At 38.2% G+C, this 16,516-nt stretch overlaps 1 protein-coding gene across 3 annotated transcripts in view; it reads right to left on the reverse strand.

The window, feature by feature from the left end:
• Nucleotides 1–16: 16 nt before the first annotated feature.
• USO1 (USO1 vesicle transport factor) overlaps nucleotides 17–16,516 on the reverse strand; it is a 92,633-nt gene continuing 76,133 nt past the window's right edge. Inside the window, exons 7-17 of one of the 3 annotated variants that reach the window (XM_029234849.1) lie at nucleotides 15,802–15,912; nucleotides 15,321–15,439; nucleotides 14,988–15,169; nucleotides 14,600–14,721; nucleotides 11,976–12,114; nucleotides 9,706–9,869; nucleotides 8,660–8,749; nucleotides 6,116–6,214; nucleotides 4,719–4,826; nucleotides 2,915–3,130; nucleotides 21–2,312 (exon numbers count right to left, since the gene is read on the reverse strand). In XM_029234849.1, the coding sequence (XP_029090682.1) occupies nucleotides 2,223–2,312; nucleotides 2,915–3,130; nucleotides 4,719–4,826; nucleotides 6,116–6,214; nucleotides 8,660–8,749; nucleotides 9,706–9,869; nucleotides 11,976–12,114; nucleotides 14,600–14,721; nucleotides 14,988–15,169; nucleotides 15,321–15,439; nucleotides 15,802–15,912 (1,440 nt within the window). In that variant the 3' untranslated portion in view covers nucleotides 21–2,222. Of the gene's footprint in view, nucleotides 2,313–2,914; nucleotides 3,131–4,718; nucleotides 4,827–6,115; nucleotides 6,215–8,659; nucleotides 8,750–9,705; nucleotides 9,870–11,975; nucleotides 12,115–14,599; nucleotides 14,722–14,987; nucleotides 15,170–15,320; nucleotides 15,440–15,801; nucleotides 15,913–16,516 lie in introns of all 3 variants that reach the window. The other 2 variants (XM_029234847.1, XM_029234848.1) reach the window with 2 other exon arrangements.

The following is a 16,516-nucleotide window of genomic DNA, read 5'->3' on the forward strand; positions in this document are numbered from 1 at the left end:
AACTACACTTGAATAAAACTTCAAATAAGGACAAATATGTTTTGTGCTTCATGACTGCTCCACTGTTATAGCTCTCAATACATGGAGATAGCCTTTAATGTGAGGGCTGACAAATGGGCAGAGGAAAGAACACGTGCAAAAGCAAAGTGAGAAATGAAAACGCAGGATATATGCCACGATGGCAAATATCTTGGTATGGTTCTAAAGTGTACTTGAAGGGAGCTAAACAAGATAGTGGTAGAGCACAAAGAGTCTTATCCACGTGGCTAAGGGCTCCAAACAGTAGGCAACTGCAATCTCTTTGGCTCCTATCTGCATTTCAGAAAGCTTATTGTAGTGAACATGGAGGATGGCCTGCAGAGGCAGCAACCAACTGGAGGCACAGAGACCAGTTTAGGAGGCTCCAGAAGCAATCCAGGCAAAGACAGACAGACAAACAAACAAAACCCCAAAAAACTATAGCTATGTTAGGAAGGTGTCCGTCTGGGCTCCAGGCTGGACTGTGCAGCTTTGAGGCCTTCTTGTGTCTCCTCTGCTCCAAGCCAGCCTGAGTGACTGAACTTCGGCAAACTATCACTGATTTTTGCAGATATTTCTTTCTGAAGATCTTTGGTATTCCATTATTTCTGGAAGTATTATTCTTACTCCTGACACAGTTTTCCTTATCCTTGTAACATTAGCCTGAAATGTTCACTACGTGGGGTCAAGTTTAGGAAAACTCCACACGGTCTGAGCTGGTCCAGTAATAATCACGTGGTTCTCTGACGGCAGATGCCATCTCAGGATGGCGTGGCAGCGGTGGGATTGGGCAGGGGCGCGGTGCAGTATTCACGGGTGCTCTGTAACACACAGCCATCTCCCCTTTCAAGACATGTGAGGGTACTTCTTTCGAAAGTCTGTGCCCCTTAGTGGACTGCTCAAATTATTCCTGAAGCCAGGAGGCAGATGATATACATAATGCCCCAACTCCTGCTGTCTTGCCTTTAAGAAAGCCTACTTCTTTAAACAGAAATCCTTGTGAAGACAGAACTCCAATGCTCAATCTAGAAACATCCAAACCCTTCTCCAACTTCTGCTTTTTCTCCAATTAGCCCCCTCCGATCTTACAGAATCCTAATTATTGGCTTTAAATGATAAGATTGCTGTTATCATGCAGTTATAGCAAAGCCCTTTTAGTAAGAGAAGGACTCCTTTCACCACTTCCTTCTGCCTCATCTTGTACAAAGACTACTACTCTCAAAATCTAAAAAAGGGAACCATGACGAGGGATTAGGTGAACATAATATCTATTTTTATTACGAAAACATTAAATTTTGACACATTGCTTCATTGCTTTTTAAAAATCTATTATCTGACTTAAACCTATTCAGCAAAAATGCCAATAAGTTATATAAACCATAGTTTGGATCTTTTTAAAACTAGGAACATAATATGTTTTATAATAATCAAACAATAATACTAATTCTGAGCTGTATGAGCTGTTAACTTGTAATCTGTTTTAATGTTTAGCTTTAAAATAAAACCAAAACCAAACACATGCTGATACACTGTTGCAGAAGTTTCCCAGAAACACCCTCCTCTTCACTGTGTGCTAATATCCTTCTTCTTCACTGAGGTACAGAATGCAGCCATATCAAGTGTCAAGGCACTCATTCTACACTGTCCTATCCCACTCACCTTAGGAGTCACACTGGATGGAGGGCTGATGATATATTATCCCCCAGAATAATGCTATCTTGCCTTTAAGTAAATCCATTCCTTTAAAAGGAAATCATTAGCTAAGAACTCCAATACTGAATTTAGAAACAGTGATTCCAACACACATTAAATCAATCGCGTTAGTATTTAAAGTCACAAATTCTGAAAAGTAAAAGTAGCAGACAAATACAGAACTTATATAAACAACCAATGAACTAAAGGCAAAGAGCATTGCCACCACATGCCTGAAAATATTATATTTTTGGTGTCTGAAGCTCTTTGCAAATTATATTTTGGGATAGTCCAGTTCAATAAAAGATGTGTGTTCTACATGAAGTCAGAATAACAGGACTATCAACATGGGTGGTGGCTTCATTTTAAAAATACATCAATAGTTGTATTAGTGAATGTCTGCCACTTGGTTTCTAAATCTTTACTTCCTGTGGAGGCAAACCAAAGCACTGTCTTAAGACTCCGTCTTCAAAGTTACAATGTAACCCCTATCATTCCTAGAGATTGTAAAGCTAGATATGACCCTGTTCCTTGCTGTCATCTTCATCTTCATCATCCTCATCATCTTGGTCTCCGGATTCAAGTTCATCCTCTTCTTCAACCTAAAGGGAAAATGTATACATTTAACATTGAGGATTGGCTCACTTCACATTCAACACATAATGATATCTACTCTGTTGATACATTCTTTATTCCAGAAATTAAAGTAGATGACAGGCCATCTGATTTCCTTGATTTAATGTTCAAGGATCCCTGTCATTTTTAACGTGACACGAGATACATAGGTTAACTTGCTGCCAGATGGCTACACCTCTCTACACACAAGCCTGAATCAACACGGCAAAAGAGGACGACACATTTGGATAGTGAGAGTCTTGTTACCACAGGAGCAATCAAATCAATTCATTTTCTAGGCTCAGAGCCCCAAAGAGAACAGTTAACAAACGCTGGAAGCTGCATCTAATCTGTGTCTTAAGTCAATTCGCTGAATACCAAACGCTGGAAACTGCATCTAATCTGTGTCTTAAGTCAATTCGCTGAATAACATAAGAGCGGTGCAGATGATACCACGTTCACGTACCTACAGACCTCTGCCTGTAGTACCGACATACAGGCACAACATTCCCATGTCACAGCACAATATTTAAAAATACGTCATAAAGAAACACAATATAAATCATTTTTGGAAACACTGCAATCTTACTGGATGACCAAGTTCCTTGAGTTTATTCTTTAATGAAAATATTTTCTGATCCTGATCAGCCAACAGCACCAAGAGATCATCTTGTTCTTTTTTAGAATCTGTAATGTCCACCTCAAGCTTGTTTTTCTCATTTTGTAAAATGGCAATGGTACTGTTAGATGAATCCAGCTGCTCTTTAATAGCAGTTCTTTCCTCAGACAGAGCTTTAATTTCATTCTAGGAAAAGAAAGGTGAAAATCACTAATCTAAAATTAGTATTCACTCTCCTAGGGTTTTAACAAATATGTTCTTTCTTTGATAAATTGCTGCACTTGTCTAGTCTGAAGAATTTGGGGTTAGGGGTTGGGGGAACAGGAGGTTTAAAACACACACACACACACACACACACACACTCACTCATCTAGTAACATGAGAATTTATGTTAGGCTATACATCAAAGATGGTTACTGTAAAAAATAGAGTTTAACAACCAAAAATAGTTTTAATTACCTATTCCTCAAAAAATCCTACCATTTCAGATAATCAGAGGGATAAATAAAGACATAAAACATTTTATAACAGAAGCCTAGTTAGCATCAGAATTATAATTGAAGTTTAAAAATAAAATTCTATCCAACTTCACACATACAATTAAATGGAAAAGAAAAATAGCTTCAAGTAAAATCAATGGTTTAAAAATAAAATAATTTGGGCTTCCCTGGTGGTGCAGTGGTTGAGAGTCCGCCTGCCGATGCAGGGGACACGGGTTCGTGCCCCGGTCCGGGAAGATCCCACAAGCCGCGGAGCGGCTGGGCCCGTGAGCCATGGCCGCTGAGCCTGCGCGTCCGGAGCCTGTGCTCCGCAACGGGAGGGGCCACAACGGTGAGAGGCCCGCGTACCGCAAAAAAAAAAAAAAAAAAAAATTTGACCACAATCCAAAAGGCAAAATCACACATTATCTTCCTTTTTCCATGTTTTAATTCCTACCTTTTTTTTTTATTACTGTTACCTCATTCCTTTCTTCATGTTATCTATTTTGATTTCTCTGTCACACAAAAGGCTGGCAGGATTTAATATGCCTGTGTTTCTCAGCCTATGGAAAACCTACAGGTGGCTTGGGTATTAGCCAAATCTATACTCCTCGTTTCTTACTGTGATTAAAGATTGATAAGCAAACTTAACTATTTTCTTACTCTTACTAAAATCTATGTTTTTACTTTCAAAGTACATTCATATACATTCTTATTTTATATATTTAATACCACTGTTTGAAATGGCATTTAAAAATCTTCATTTGTGGGACTTCCCTGGTGGCACAGTGGTTAAAGGCTCTGCCTGCCAATGCAGGGGACACGGGTTTGATCCCTGGTCTGGGAAGATCCCACATGCTGTGGAGCACCTAAGCCGGTGTGCCGCAACTACTGAGCCTGAGCTCCCTAGCCTGCGAGCCACAACTACTGAGCCCATGTGCTGCAACTACTGAAGCCCACGTGCCTAGAGCCCATGCTCTGCAACAAGAGAAGCCACTGCAATGAGAAGCCTGTGCACCGCAACAAAGAGTAGCCCCCGCTCGCTGCAACTAGAGAAAGCCCGCGCATAGCAACGAAGACCCAACACAGCCCAAACAAACAAAACAAAAAAAAACCCCTTCACTTGTGCCACCTTTAGTCATCCAAATAGGAATGGACGTATTGTGAGATAAAATTACACTCCATTAACTTTCTTCATAAATCTAAGGATTTGAGAAATTAAGTGAAATAAAATCAAATTTCCTGGAGTTCATTTCATATAATATGCAATGAGTAAAAGTTTCACCAAAACCAACCTTTAATTCTTTAGTTTCTTGTAATAATGCTGACAGTCTTCCTTCTACATCAGTAGTTTTTGTAGCTATTACAGTTTCACTCTCTCCTGGTATAGGAACTGATTTTGCCTGAAAGTAGAAATTGAAAAAACAAATGTTTCTTTACAGTTACAATCAAAACGAAATTCCAAAGATGATTTAATTTTCTAGCTATTTTGAAATTTTCTCTCCAATAATAGAAAGTCTAATTCTTTATGTATTTACCCACAATAAAGTGCTTTCCCTACATAGATAAGTTGCCCCTTCAGTGGAGCGGGAGGCTGAGTCAGGAGTGGCATGGCATCAGCTCTCATAAGAGTATGAGGAAGGCTGGGTTAAGCAAATACCTTAAACTGTGGAAGGGGCTTTGGAACTGGTAGAGGCTAAAAGAATTCTGAGGTTCATGTTAGACAAAGTCTAAATTAGCTTGAAGAGACTGTTGATGGAAATATGGACATTCAAGGTAATTCCAGTAAGGGCTCATATAGCTTTCTATAGAGAAAGCTTCTATGGTCTTAGTGAAAACATGTATCATCATGAACAGGATGTTGGTAGAAGTATGGATGTTAAAGGTTTTGGTGAGCTCTCAGAGATGAGGAACATGTTATTGGAAAGTGGAGGAAAGGTGATCCTTGTTATATATAATGAGGCAAAGAACTTAGCTGAATTGAGTTCTAGTGTTGTGAAAAGCAGAACTTGTGAGTGACGAACTATTTAGCTGAGGAAACCTCTAACCAAAGCATTAAAGGTGTGGCCTGGTTTCTCCTTGCTGCTTATAGTAAAATGTGAGAGGACAGAGATAAACTGAAGGAGGAACTGTTAAGAAAAGGGAATCAGAACGTGAAGATTCAGAAGATTCTCAACCTATCCCTATTGCAATAAATGACAAAGCATGTTCTACTGAAACATCAGGGGTGTGGCTGGACAACCATTTGTGAAGTGGTTACTCGTGTAACACATGGACACAATCAACCATCTCTGTAGAAGCTGGAATAGAAACGTAGTTCCCCAGGAGGGATCCAGGAGGACTTTGCTTGATGGCTTGGAACCCTGTGAATTGCATGGGTCACCAACAAGGTTTTTGACAATTTTATACCAGCAGAAAACCTGCCAGGTTAGAATGAAGGAGACAAAGAAGGGGTGAAATATAAAATACCAACAAAATGAACCGTGAATAGCTGATTAAACTGACCTGGTGAGTCTGACTATAATATGGCTGTCCTCATGGCCAAGAAGCCTACGTGACTGGAACTCTGGCTAACGGATAACCTGAATGGAAGGTGCTATCTGACAAATTTGCTTCCTTTCCACAGTGGCTGATAAATAACCTTCCAACCTTGTGTTTACTACCTTTGAGAACAAAAAAATAATTAACTTACAAATGCTTCTGTTTTCTCTAACAGCTCCTGCTTTTCTGTCTGTAGTTTGGTGATCTCAGAAGACTGTGAGTTTAACTGAGACTTTAATGTTGCCAGTTCCTAAGAGACAAAAATAGTTAAGCTGTAACATTAAATAGCATTAATTTCATCAAGGAAATGTCTATTTACAGGAAGAAATAAAAAATTATTTCCTTTCTTGGCCCTTCTCTCTCAAATCACAACTTCCAAGTTTTAAAATTTAAGCGGAAGAACTGTTCTTGAACTTGGTGGGTTCAAGATGGAGAATTAACCGTGTAGATTAAACATGTCCACCTCTGCTTCCTTGTGAGATCCAATGTAAAAAATTATAAAGGGAGGGAGGAAGGGAACGAGAAAGGAAGGTGGGAAGGAGGTAGGGAGAGAGGGACGGTGGAAGGGTGGGCAGGAGGGAGAAACCCACAAGGACAGAGAGTAAAAGAAAAGAGCAATAAATTGGGGAATTTCAGAAAGCAAACGACAGTGGTAACTGACTCAGCACACATGAGACAGCTGAAACGTAGGCTGACCTTTTAGAAAGCCATGCTGCTACCTGACTTACAATGCATAACTACCGAAGGGCCTGGGATGTTTTGGAAAGTGTGAGTAAAAATGGAGTCAGAAACGGCAGGGTTGGTTGAAAGCCGGCTTAGGAACAGACCACCAAATCCCCGTCCTACTCTCATGCATCAGGTAACTTTTCCTTTTCTCCTGGTGGAAAACTAAAGGTATATCATTTGAAAAGGGCAAAATAGGATGGTTTTAGACTTGGGGGCCACCAAACATAGATGAAAGCATTAGACTTCCCTAGCGGTCCAGTGGTTAAGACTCCACGCTCCCAGTACAGGGGGCACAGGTTCGAGCCCTGGTTGGGGAACTAAGATCCCGCATGCCACACAGTGCGGCCCAAAAAATAAAAAAGTACTCTAGTGAAAGTGGCAGAATTAATTGAAAGTTTATATATTACAGATGTTGAAATTTCCAAACTTCTTGCTCTCTCCCCCACCCCCAGAAAAAGTACAGGAATATAAAACAATTGTAACAGTGGTTCTCCACTAGGGGCTATCTTCCCCCACGATATCTGGCAGTGTCTGGAGATATTGTGGTTAAGTAGTGGGATGCTGTCATGTAGAAAGCATTTTTATTCTCTTAAAACTTTCTATCATGTACATACACGCCTTTTCTTGGATTGCTTTTTTTCAGTTATCAAAATGAGTCATGTAAACATGGAAATTATGAACCTTTTTGGTTTTCTTTTTATACCATATTTTACTACATATTATAAAAAACAAAACTGTCATTTAAAATATATCTTTGGGGCACTTCCCTGCTGGTGCAGTGGGTAAGACTCTGCGATCCCAATGCAGGGGGCCCAGGTTTGATCCCGGGTCAGGGAACTAGATCCCACATGCATGCCGCAACTAAGGAGCCCACGTGCCACAACTAAGGAGCCTGAATGCCACAACTAAGACCTGGCACAACCAAATAAATAAATAAATAAATAATATTTAAAATATATCTTTGGGAAACACAAAAAGTAAAAATTTTTACTTGGGATTTACAAACTAAGGGTATATATTAATAACTTAATTCCCTTTAATTTTAATATAGTTCTAGAATTAATAAAATCAAAATAGATATTGCTCTTCCTCACAAGAACAAAATATTATGGACACATATTAGAGAGCTGTAAATCGTTAATGACAAATTATTATTATTATTTTTAAAAAACATAATTTAAGTAGATTGTAGAATCTACTCTGGGGTGCAAAGACACTATCAAAATAAGACATTTTGTTTCTCTCTTTTCAATCATTCCCATCATATCAAACATGTCAGTGGGTAAGGACCAGCTGGCTACTGGAGGGAGAAGGAAGTTAGTCCTAGCTTGGCCAGGCTGTTCATTTCTTTCTTTAGTAACACTTTTTTTTTTTCTTTTAAAGAAACATATATTCCTTCTTCAAGAAAGGAAGGAAGGAGGGGAGGATGGAAGGAGGAAAAGGCTTATTTGCTTTTCTAAACAATATAAATTACTACAGCAGAAAAAGTATATATTTTGCTTCTTAGCTAGAGTCATCTAATTGAGATATATACAAGTTTACTTCCTGTTTTTCCCTTTTCCAATTTTAAAAACCAACATTTTTCTGGATAGAATGACTTAAATGCCCAATACATTTAACCAACCAGTTATCATGAAAATTAGGCATAAGACTTTATATCTTCATATTTGTGGCTTATAAATATATTTAAGGTTTCCTTAACTGTTAGTTTACTGATAATCTATAAATAATCTGGGTAAGATGCTGAGATCTGTTAAAAAGAACATCACTGAAAAATAAAAACACAATATAAAGCAAAATACCATTACTGTATAATTAAAACAGCTTCTGGATTTTCAAATGGCTGCCTTCACTATCAAATTTTGCTTACACCTGACAAAGCAGTTCTAGATTAATGGAACTGCAGTGCTGTTATGCTATTATAATTAAAACAAGACAAAACAGAGCTTGGATCAAGCTGAAAAATGACCTGTTTTAATTCTTCAATTTGTTCAGAATCTCTTGCTGAAGCTGTCACTGAAGACTGTTCATTTGTGCCAGGTGATGGTTGGGACGATTTCTACAAAGAGCATAGAAATAAACTATGAAATAAATTCAGTTTGAAGAGACAGAAAAAAACCCCAAACTGTACATATATAAGCTATGTCTGGTATACGTTTACCAAAAAATTTCACATTGACATGTAAAATTTTATACTCAAAATAACATTTCAACATAGCACATACTGTCTACAAATTTTCCATAGCTAATAAATTTATACTCATGCCAAGTAATTTATTAAATCTAGGCACTTAACTGAGGTCATATGAAGAAAGAGCATAAAAGCAGGTATTTATTGAGTGATTTCCATGTATTAAAAGAACCTTATACAGGGCTTCTCCGGCGGCACAATGGTTAAGAATCTGCCTGCCAACGCAGGGGACGTGGGTTCGAGCCCTGGTCCGGGAAGATCCCACATGCCGCGGAGCACATCAGACTGTGCGCCACAGCTACTGATCCTGCATTCTAAAGTCCACGAACCACAACTACTGAGCCCGTGCGCCTAGAGCCCGTGCTCCGTGACAAGAGAAGCCACCGCAATGAGAAGCCCGTGCAATGCAACGAAGACTAGCCCCTGCTCACTGCAACCAGAGAAAGCCCGCACACAGCAACAAAGACCCAATGCAGCCGAAAGTAAAAAAAATAAAAAATTTTAAAGAAATGAATAAAATCTATCTTTAAAAAAAAAAATCAATAAAAGAGCTTTTAACAGCGTATCTCATTTAATTCTCACAGCAATGAGACAGATATCACCACCACCATTTTATAGCTCAGGAAACAAGTTTAAAGAGGTTAACTAAGTTGCTTAAATTCAGTTAGCTAGGAAGCACTGAAGCTTTAGACAGTCTGACACCAGAGCTCATATTCTAAAACCTTAATATGATACTGTAGCTTAAGGGATCGAGCAAAATAAACAAGCTGGATAATGAGAATTATTCTTGACTTCTTGTTTAAAAAATGTCAACATTCACTTACCAAATTTTCAATGAAAGCGTCCTTTTCAGCCAGTTGGCTTTGTAAAAGTTCCTGATTACTTTTTAATTCTTCTATCTCTTCTCGCAACCTACCAATTTCTTCTGGCTGAATACCATTCATCTGAGCCCCATCACTGTAAGAACCTTGATGCTGATTGTCTTTTCCTATTACACAGGCATAAAATTTGAAAAGCCAGCACGAAACTTTTCATTTTTTGAATTGATGATTCAAGTATAAAATAAATACATACTTTCCTTAATAATTACTTTGGCAGGATTTTTGCAAGCACATTTCATCTCTGCAAAATAGTGTTTTTTTGTTTTGTTTTTATTTTTTTCCAGCCACGCCGTAGGTGCGGCATGTAGGATTTTAGTCCCCTGACCAGGGATCCCAATGCCCCCTACATTGGGAGCATGGAGTCTTAACCACTGGACTGCCAGGGAAGTTCTGAAAAACAGTGTATTGATAAAAATAATGATATTTTCAGGGTTTCTGGGAAGAAAAAGAGCATAGTCTTAAGACTAAACTGCATGGTTTAGTGATCTAAGATTAAGAATTACAGTAGTTTACCTCTTGCACTGTTGGTGGGAATGTAAATTGATACAGCCACTATGGAGAACAGTATGGAGGTTCCTTAAAAAACTAAAAATAGAACTACCATACGACCCAGCAATCCCACTACTGGGCATATACCCTGAGAAAACCATAATTCAAAAGGAGTCATGTACCAAAATGTTCACTGCAGCTCTATTTACAATAGCCAGGACATGGAAGCAACCTAAGTATCCATCAACAGATGAATGGATGAAGAAGATGTGGCACATATATACAATGGAATATTAGCCATAAAAAGAAACGAAATTGAGTTATTTGTAGTGAGGTGGATGGACCTAGAGTCTGTCATACAGAGTGAAGTAAGTCAGAAAGAGAAAAACAAATGCTGTATGATATGGAATCAAAAAAAAAAAAAAAAGGTCATGAAGAACCTAGGAGCAAGATGGGAATAAAGACACAGACCTAACTAGAGAATGGACTTGAGGATACGCGGAGGGGGAAGGGTAAGCTGGGACAAAGTGAGAGAGTGGCATGGACATATATACACTACCAAACGTAAAATAGATAGCTAGTGGGAAGCAGCCGCATAGCACAGGGAGATCAGCTCGGTGCTTTGTGACCCCCTAGAGGGGTGGGATAGGGAGGGTGGGAGGGAGACGCAAGAGGGAAGAGATATGGGGACATATGTATATGTATAACTGATTCACTTTGTTATAAAGCAGAAACTAACACACCATTGTAAAGCAATTATACTCCAATAAAGATAAAAAAAAAAAAAAAGAATTACAGCAGTTGAAATTCCAATTCTGTCAATTAATATAAGAGAAAATAAAATCCTTTTACAAATCTGCACAGCACACTTCCCTGGTGGTCCAGGGGCTAATACCCTGCGCTCCCAATGCAGGGGGTCCAGGTTCGACCCCTGGTCAGGGAACTAGATCCCACATGTCACAACTAAGAGTTCGCACGCTGCAGCTAAAGATCTCACACGCAGCAACTAAGACCCGGTGTGGCCAAATAAATAAATAAATATTTCTAAAAAAACTTCACAGAGGAATAGCTTTCTATATGGACTAAAAGAACTGACAAATTATTGTCATTAAATAGAGGAAGTAAAAGATATTTTCTTCTGAAAATTTTGGTCACCTTCATATAAATAAAATTAATTATACTTCTAAGTAGCTAGCATTCCAACCATAAGCAGTGTAGAATGAGACTATTTACAAGCATTTGAGCTCCTAGCATGTGCTAGGCACTGAACTAGAATTTTATATATATTATTTCATTTAATTCTCAGATGACACAGGTGCTACTATCAGCTCCGTTTTGCAGATAAGGAAATGAAAAGGTTAGACTAGTCAACTGGCTGGCTCAACTGGCTAGACATTAGAATCACCTGGGGAGCTTGTAATTAATAATCACTGATGCCTGGACCCAACTCCCAACTAATTAAATTCGAAACCTCAGTGGGGTTTCAGTATTGGTGTTAAAAAAATAAAAATATCAGGGGATCTTAATGTATAGGTAGCTAAGGTTGAGAATCAATGGATCAGATAATCAAACACTGAGCAGAGAGCTTGGACTTCAAACTCTGACTTACATGTTTGTCACAGTGATTAATTTAAGGTTACAGAAAGACTAGTCCACAAGAATAACCTGTCTGACTTTGTCCAGCTCCTGGGGACACTACAACAGGAATGGCTAGCTACACTTACCTAGCTGTACTTTAAGAAGATTATACTGATCCTTGTGTTGCTGAATCTGAGATACTTGCTGTGTGACTGCTGTCTGGAGCTGTTCGTTTTGACATTTTAACGTAGAAATCTGCTGCTTCAATTCCTCAAGTTGCAGATCCTGTGAACCAAAACATAATTGAAGTGTTTTAAATTCAGACTAGTTAGCATTAAGAGGATGAACAAATTAAAAATTAGAGATTATTTTGGGTGAGGATGTTAAACTACTCAATATCTCCAAAAGCATTCTATAATTAAGCAATAACACATTAATATATGCACCAAGGCCAATTAACATGCAGCAGAACTGTAAGATTTCAAGGCCCCATTATACGGCGCAGTCCGCAATCTCACTGTAATTTTGGTTTGGGGGTGGGGGGAGGTCAATTTTAAAAACTTCATTCTATGGTCCCTCAAACTATTGAAGATATTTATACCAAGTTATTTAAGCAGCTTAGTATATGTATACAGACGTATGTACCTCTGTTACTTTTAACATTAAAAGACAATCATATAACAGAACACTCAGAATTCTGAAAAAAACAGGTTTCATCTCTTATCACCCTAGTGTAGTAACTAGTTAGAATTTGATCTGTCTTCATTTTCTTCTAATTCTTTCCAACCCAGGTTTTTTAAACTTGTCATAATCCGTCCACATACATTTTGTAACCTTTAATTTGCTTACTACTCAATCAAAATTTCCCAATATTAACCAGTAGATGCAATGTAATTTATACTCAAAAGCAACACTGAGGTTGCTCTCCATTTTTCTACATGAGAATATCATTACAATAAATATTTTAGTCCATATAACTGTTCTCCTGAATTTCGGAGAATTTCCTTAGGATGCATTATCAAATGTAATTCGAAGTTTATATAAACATTTTACAGCTCTCGATGCTTGTTGCCTAATTGTCAAATGGCATTCTAAGTGATGAGCATGTTTAAAATTAACATTTCTAAAGAAAAGTGATTATAGTAATTGTGTCAAATCACTCTTTTCTTCTTCCAAATCAACCATATTTATCAGCTCCAAGTGCAAGCAAGCTATAATATCACATTCCAAGTATTTATTTCCCATTGCTCTAAAAATTACATTTTACCATCTGGAAATGACTCCAAATTTGTACTAAGACAGATGAAAAATCCTAATAACCGTGGGTAGTGTAATGATTCAAATCTGGATCATTCAAAGATGATTCTAATTTACTAATCTGCTTATAAACCGAAAAGCTCAGACTGAACGCCAAATACACCACTAGTATATTTTTATTCTTCCTGAGAATTTCATTCTCAACAATACAGATTGCGGGGAAGAGAAGAATACATCGGCAGCTCTCATTTAGAGGGCTCTACACAAAAGCTCTTAGGAGCCACACCTGCCTCAAGCTGTCACAATCAGCAGGGGGTGGAGGGCAGTGCAGGGAAGGGGCAGCAGCCTGCCCCACATGAGACGCCCCCGTATATTGTTTCCATGGCTCTGGAATTTTAACACCATAACACTGCAGCACTTTCTAGGATTCCATTCCAATAAAGGTATATGTACCAGAGTGAGGAATTAAATGAGAGAAGAAAACCAAGAAACATCCTGAAGGAATGTAATGGAAGGTGTAAGGTGCTCAACACTACGCAAGTGTGGGGTTCATCAGTATCCTGCAAAGAAAATGTCAGCTGACCATTTTGAAAATGTAGTTTCAACTTAACTCATCATGACGCACTCTAGTAAATCAGCTCCCTCTTGTTCTATCTAATTTAATATCATCTATTCGGGTGCGCAAGACAGAGATCTAAGGATCGTATCTGACCCTTTCTACTCCCTCGTCCCCAGGTCCAATCACTACCAAGTCCTGTCAGTTTTATCTTCTTTGGTTTCCACATTTCTCAGGACCGTCCCCTCTACACCACACAGCGTGAGCTTTGGAGTCCCAGTAACACACGTGTATTTGAATTCTGTTCCACCAAGCACTGAGTGACCTTGGACAAGTTTAAATTCTCTAAGTCTCAGATTCCTCATTTATTCCGAACTGCAGATGTCAGCTACTTTGAAGGGATATTGTGAAAAGTAAATGAGATGGTGTTTAACTGTATTCGGTGAGCACCTAGAACACAGTACACAAAACAGCAGCCGCTATCATCGTCGTCAACCGTCAGTTTCCCAACTGCCACCCACCACCACCACCTCCTCCTTGGGCTCCCTCTCTCTAGCCTTGCCTCTCAAATTCTCCTTCACACAGCCAACGAGTGTTCCGTGTCCATGCCAGTAACACCTCCCGTCCCTCTCTCTGCTTGCCTAGCTTACTCATTGTCACCCTTTTAGGACTCAGCCTCTCTGTCTTCTCCAAGCACCTGCTCCTACCTAGCTAAGTTAGGTGCCTCTCAATGCTGCCACATACCTTCGATTATCTTTACCACTAGACTTGCTTAGCATATACTAAGCTCTCAGTGTGTTGAATACTCAGATGCTTTTGAATTATTTAGGAAAACGATGAGTTTTACTTTGTGTATCCTCTTGCATTTGGAAATTCTGAGAGAAATTCCTCCCTAAAGTAGAGAAGTATCTATACTTTTAGTATAACTGAGGTTGGATACAATTTATCAGTACGTACTTGCTCTCGAATCATATTTTTGTAGTGAGTCACAATACTGTCATGCTGCTCTAGTGTTTTCTTCACCTCTTCTTCTTGTTTATCTTCTTCACTGGACTTATAAATAGCCTTAGTTATCACACCTGTAAAAGAAGACTTATTTAAAATATTGTTTTATTATTAAGACTTAGTCAGTAAAAACATATGGCCTAACTGCATGAGAGATAAGAAATCATCTTTCCAATCTTACTGAATGCCAAAAGTCCTTAAGCGGGCCACAGATCAAGAGCTAGGAAAAAAAATACTTTTAGGCTTATCATATAATCTGCGTGTATCCAGAATATACATATGCAATACAATCCTAGGTACCACTTTCTAATGAATATCAAGATAAACTTTGTTGTCTTACCTTCAAGTTCTTTTACCAGCTTTGTAAACTCATGATCAAATATCATGTATTCTGGACTGGGGAAGTTTGGCTGGGGTTTCTGAGATGCTCTGGAATACAACTCATGTTTGCTAATAAATCCTAGTTTCTCTATGAAATTCTCTTTGCCGATCCTCTTCTCTATCAGTTGTTTTAGTTTCTCTCTACAGAGATAAGCATATTGAGATGCATAAAAAAAAAGGCATAACGAAACATAAAAACTTGGTCTACATTATACTTTGGCAGAAAACATTTATCATTATCTCTTGATGACATTAGCAAGTCATTTTCCCCTGGCATTTTCCCCTTACTTACTTCATATAGCTCTCAAGTGAGTTATCATTGAAGTAAATCGAAATGCCCAACAGAAGAGCACATAAGCCTTGGACCAACTGTTCTTCCTCTCCAAGATTTTCTGCAATTTGTCCTGTAAGCTGAAAACTTTGTTAAGAAAACTAATGGTTCATAATATCCAGAGTACTTTGTTTTACAATTTGAATTTGACATGTATTTCATGTAAGAGTTTCTACAAAAAATTCTATACACAGTCCGAGTAAACATAACACAATGGTACACGTACACCCACACACCCACCCACCCACCCACCCACCCACACCCACACCCACACCCACACAGCTTAAGTAAGCATCACTGTCACCTTAACAGTTTAAAAAGTTGTTACATAGATAAAGAGGATTCAAATATTTGGGGCATGGAGCTAACTCTAGTTGAGAAGAAACAGAAAAGATAAAAAAGGTAAATACTTACATGCATCTTACTAAAACATAAAGGATACAAAGGGAACATTGGCTGAATTGTGAAGAAAATGTGTTACTGCAATGGGGCAGCTGCTAAGCCAGGTACAAAGCAACATTAGTAACCCAACTCTTGTCTGTATTTTGCTTCCCTGCAATAAACAAGGTGGCAGAAATCTTGTTTTATTTTTTTCAAACTTAAAGTTGCCCTAAGATCCCTCCCCATCTGCATAAAAAGATATTTAACATCTTATAAAAGATGTGTCAGGTATCTGGATTTTAAAAATTGAACAAGAGAATGCATTCTTGTATACTCTCTGGGCTGCACTTCCCAAAATAAACCGAGAGCAGAAATTAGACTTGATCCACGCTCATAAGCATATACCAGGTTATCTAAAATACTATTAATGGAAAATCTGATATGCTAAGGAAGAAATATATGATGTGGATGCTTAAAAAATTTTATCAGTCCTAAAACACTTTACAAAGACATAAATTTGCTGGCAAATTTATGATGTTTCAATAGGAATTTTAAGAACAATTTTCTCATAAAAGGACAAATTCTACCTCCTTCAAAAAACATCAAGAAAAATACAAAGAAATAATCTCCTGAATTATTTAGTCAAATTTCATTAACGAATATATTTCTCTAACAAGAAAATAAGTAAACCATGTTACAAACCCCCTGAGAAATGCCAAATAATGAGAAATCACAAACTTAATGAAGGAGAAAAAGATTTATTTAAATTAGCTAAG

The sequence above is a fragment of the Monodon monoceros genome, unplaced genomic scaffold (genome assembly GCF_005190385.1).
Source record: "Monodon monoceros isolate NGI ecotype Baffin Bay Population unplaced genomic scaffold, NGI_Narwhal_1 Super_Scaffold_20, whole genome shotgun sequence".
In the NCBI taxonomy this organism is placed as follows: domain Eukaryota; kingdom Metazoa; phylum Chordata; class Mammalia; order Artiodactyla; family Monodontidae; genus Monodon; species Monodon monoceros.